At 41.3% G+C, this 3,170-nt stretch overlaps 1 protein-coding gene across 1 annotated transcript; it reads left to right on the top strand.

Annotated features, from left to right (window-relative positions):
• Positions 1-346: 346 nt before the first annotated feature.
• LOC127343208 (protein RADIALIS-like 3) lies at positions 347-1,733 on the top strand. The gene is made up of 2 exons (XM_051369325.1): positions 347-710; positions 1,389-1,733. The coding sequence occupies exon 1, from the start codon at positions 438-440 to the stop codon at positions 699-701; it is 264 nt and encodes an 87-aa protein (XP_051225285.1). The 5' UTR covers positions 347-437; the 3' UTR covers positions 702-710; positions 1,389-1,733.
• Positions 1,734-3,170: the final 1,437 nt, after the last annotated feature.

Raw genomic sequence — 3,170 nt, 5'->3', positions numbered from 1 at the left:
CACGCTATGAGCAGACAACCAACGGTTTTAAGCGGCACGCCTGTAAATTAACCAGTCGACCGGCGTTTAGTTTCCCTTCACCTGTGTGGATGCAGCCCCATGCATTTGAGATGGTGACATCCATCGATCCTGCGCCTTTGTTCGCGCGCTGGGGGTGCGGGATCAACCAATCTATGCATATGTGTCAGCCCAAGCGTATCGCAGCACTGGAATCTATACATTCCAAAGGGAGCACCTTTGCCCAGAAAAGTTCAGAATCTCCTTAGCCTGACTGATCTTTGCCGCTGGCGGCGCCCCAAAGGGTCTATAAATATCGGACACCGTAGCAGCACAGCGGTCATCAAAACCATCGGAGCTTCTGAAGATCAGAAAACTTCAGCGCGCTAGCTAGCTGGTTAGTTTCCGAGAAAGATATACTAATTCCTATCCAGGTCGAGATGTCTTCTGTGTCAAGGAGCTCCTCCCGCGGCAGCGTGAACGCGGAGTGGAGCACCAGGGAGAACAAGCTGTTCGAGGAGGCCCTCGCCTACTACGGCGAGGGCACGCCCGACCGCTGGCTCAAGGTGTCCCGCGCCATGGGCGGGACCAAGACAGCCGATGAGGTGCGCCGCCATTACGAGATCCTCGACAACGACGTGAAGCTCATCGAGTCCGGCAGGATCCCGTACCCCAACTACAACGCACAGGGGGCTTGGAACTGATTGATCAAGGTAACCAGAACTCCACCTGATTCCTGTTTCGTGTTCATAAGTACATACAAGCGCCAGCAAACAAAGTAATCGTGATTTCAGTCATTTGTTTCAAACTATTAGTAAGTGAACCATGCCCTAGCTAGGTTGATGTTATCAATTGGCAAAATAAACAGCATCGGAATGCCGTTTTCACGAGCTCCAGATATACTGTAATTAGTCTAGTGTGCGTGCACTATTACACGAGCAAAACGGACGGTGTTGCACGCACAATCTGCTTGCCATGAATGCATGCGGCAATCTGTCATCCGTCGGTTTGCAAGACGACACAGGGTCTGGCTGTCTGTCCTCTAGTGTAGGCGTGTAGCTTCACATGGGGACTTATAACTGACATGCACTTTAGCTCACCCTTTCATGTCTTTATGCATAACAGCATAAGAGGCCGGAACAAAGTACTTGTTCTCTTCCGTAGATGTCTTTTGCATAAAGGCTGTGAATTGAAGTCTGTCCTGCGCTCTTTGGGGACAAAACCATGGTTTTTACTCCTTGAAGAGGAAGCTCTGCATTCCAATTACAGAGCCCGTTTTGCGAAGGGAACCCATTTTGCCAAATCTGCTATCGATTGCCCAGTTCTAAATTTGAGAGCTTGAGATAAGTTAACTTACAGAGTTTATAATTTTATTTATTTATTTATTTCAGGAGCGAAGCATCTGAAGGGACTGCAAACATGAAAATCTGTTGATAATCTTGCGTCCTTAGCTGGGAATATGTTATTGAAGCAAGCATACTAATATGATGTTATTGTACTAAGAAGATTGTGGCTTCTTGGTTAGGAATAAATTGAAGAAACTATGCGTGCGTGTGCATATTTAGGTTTGTAAGAAAATCAATTAAGTGCCCTAGTTCTTGCACAAGCCAGCCTATATTTTCCATTCCATGTAGTTTTTACTCCTTCCCAATAAATTATGGAGTAAACATCAATGATGTAAATCCCCTGTACTTGTGTGTAGTGTACTAGTGTTTATCAAATCGTGGTTGGTAGAATATTCCTGTTGTTGGTTCAACGCACATATGGTTATATTTGCACTTTATCGTACCTTCCGACCAAGATGTAGGCACGTAGCTAGATGTGACTATGTGGCATCTGATTTTTTTTTAGAAGGGACCATAGTCCCAGCATCTTCATTGATTGAAGCATGTAAATAATAAAATCATAGGTCACATTAGGTTGATACATGAATCAACCATCTAAAAATTAAGACTTCCATTGCCAAACCTTTCTTTATGGAAATTATCATGATGATTGGATGGGCTATTTGGACCACTAGAAATGACTTCATTTTTAAGGCTGTCAATCCAAGCATTTACAGATGTCGCAACAAATTCAAAGATGAAATGACCCTTCTCTTATATAAGGTGAAAAGGAAAGATTACATAGGTTTATCCTCTTGGGTCCAGCAGTTCAGATAGTTTTTTTTCCTTTTCACTTCTTTCTTTTCCTTTGAAGGAATTTGGGCCGTCTATTTTTTAAGTTGCTATTCTCAAGCAACTTCTGTAATAAATTTGTACTCCTTTGTTTCATAAATTAAAATAAAAAATATACAGTAGGGAAACCCACTGTTTAGCCTAAAAAAAACCATCTAAAAATTAAAGTAGCATGTAATGGTTCTACATCAAGAGCTATCCTGACATTAGAACACCCGTTTGCTCGGGTTGTATATATGTCGTGCAGCCATTTCCAGTTGGTTGCGCCCAATATTCATAGCCGCTTCTGTATTGGTTGCAAATATGACAAAGTATGTGATCTATAGCTAGTGTGATAACCTGCAGAGAAAATGATGCTTTTACATTTTTAAAGGTAAGATCGTAGCACACATTCTAGATAACCCAAGGTAAAGCACAAATTCCAACTCGGATTTGGACTACATCTTTATTGCTTAAACCCTTTAACCAATTGCAAAATATATTGTGATATTGTTTGGGGTTGATATATTAAAGGTCATGTATACTATACGCCAGAGAATCTTTGCCAAAGGGCATGTAATAGAAAAAATGTTGAACTGATTCATCTTGATCACAGAAACTATATTTATCTTTTTGCCAAATTATCTCTTGTAAGCATCGCCTTTTGATATAGGCATCACATAAAAGTCTTACCGATTAGTTTTACATTCATTTTCAGACATATTTACAGAGCAATCGCCATTTATGAAATCTAAATACATCTGTTTGACCTTAAAAGAACCTGAAAGTTGTGAATTTACATACAAAAAAATTAGGTTCCCCAAAATCTCTACATGCTCAGACGATGAACCAAATGAATTCATCTTATCCATTCAATCCCGGTTAAGGCTCTTCTCAAAGCTATATAGAGGATTCTCGGACACAACATTTTGTACTGGAACTTATTTTCTTTAAAAAATGTAGTATCAAGATGGATATTAGTGCGATAGTGGGGTATCTCTCAGCCACGTGTCCTCC

The sequence above is a fragment of the Lolium perenne genome, chromosome 3 (assembly GCF_019359855.2).
Source record: "Lolium perenne isolate Kyuss_39 chromosome 3, Kyuss_2.0, whole genome shotgun sequence".
NCBI classification, from domain to species: domain Eukaryota; kingdom Viridiplantae; phylum Streptophyta; class Magnoliopsida; order Poales; family Poaceae; genus Lolium; species Lolium perenne.
This window is presented reverse-complemented; position numbering and strand designations above follow the sequence as displayed.

Excerpts from the sequence above, each read along its gene's own strand:
- LOC127343208 (XM_051369325.1), top strand. The coding sequence starts at position 438 with ATGTCTTCTGTGTCAAGGAGCTCCTCCCGCGGCAGCGTGAACGCGGAG.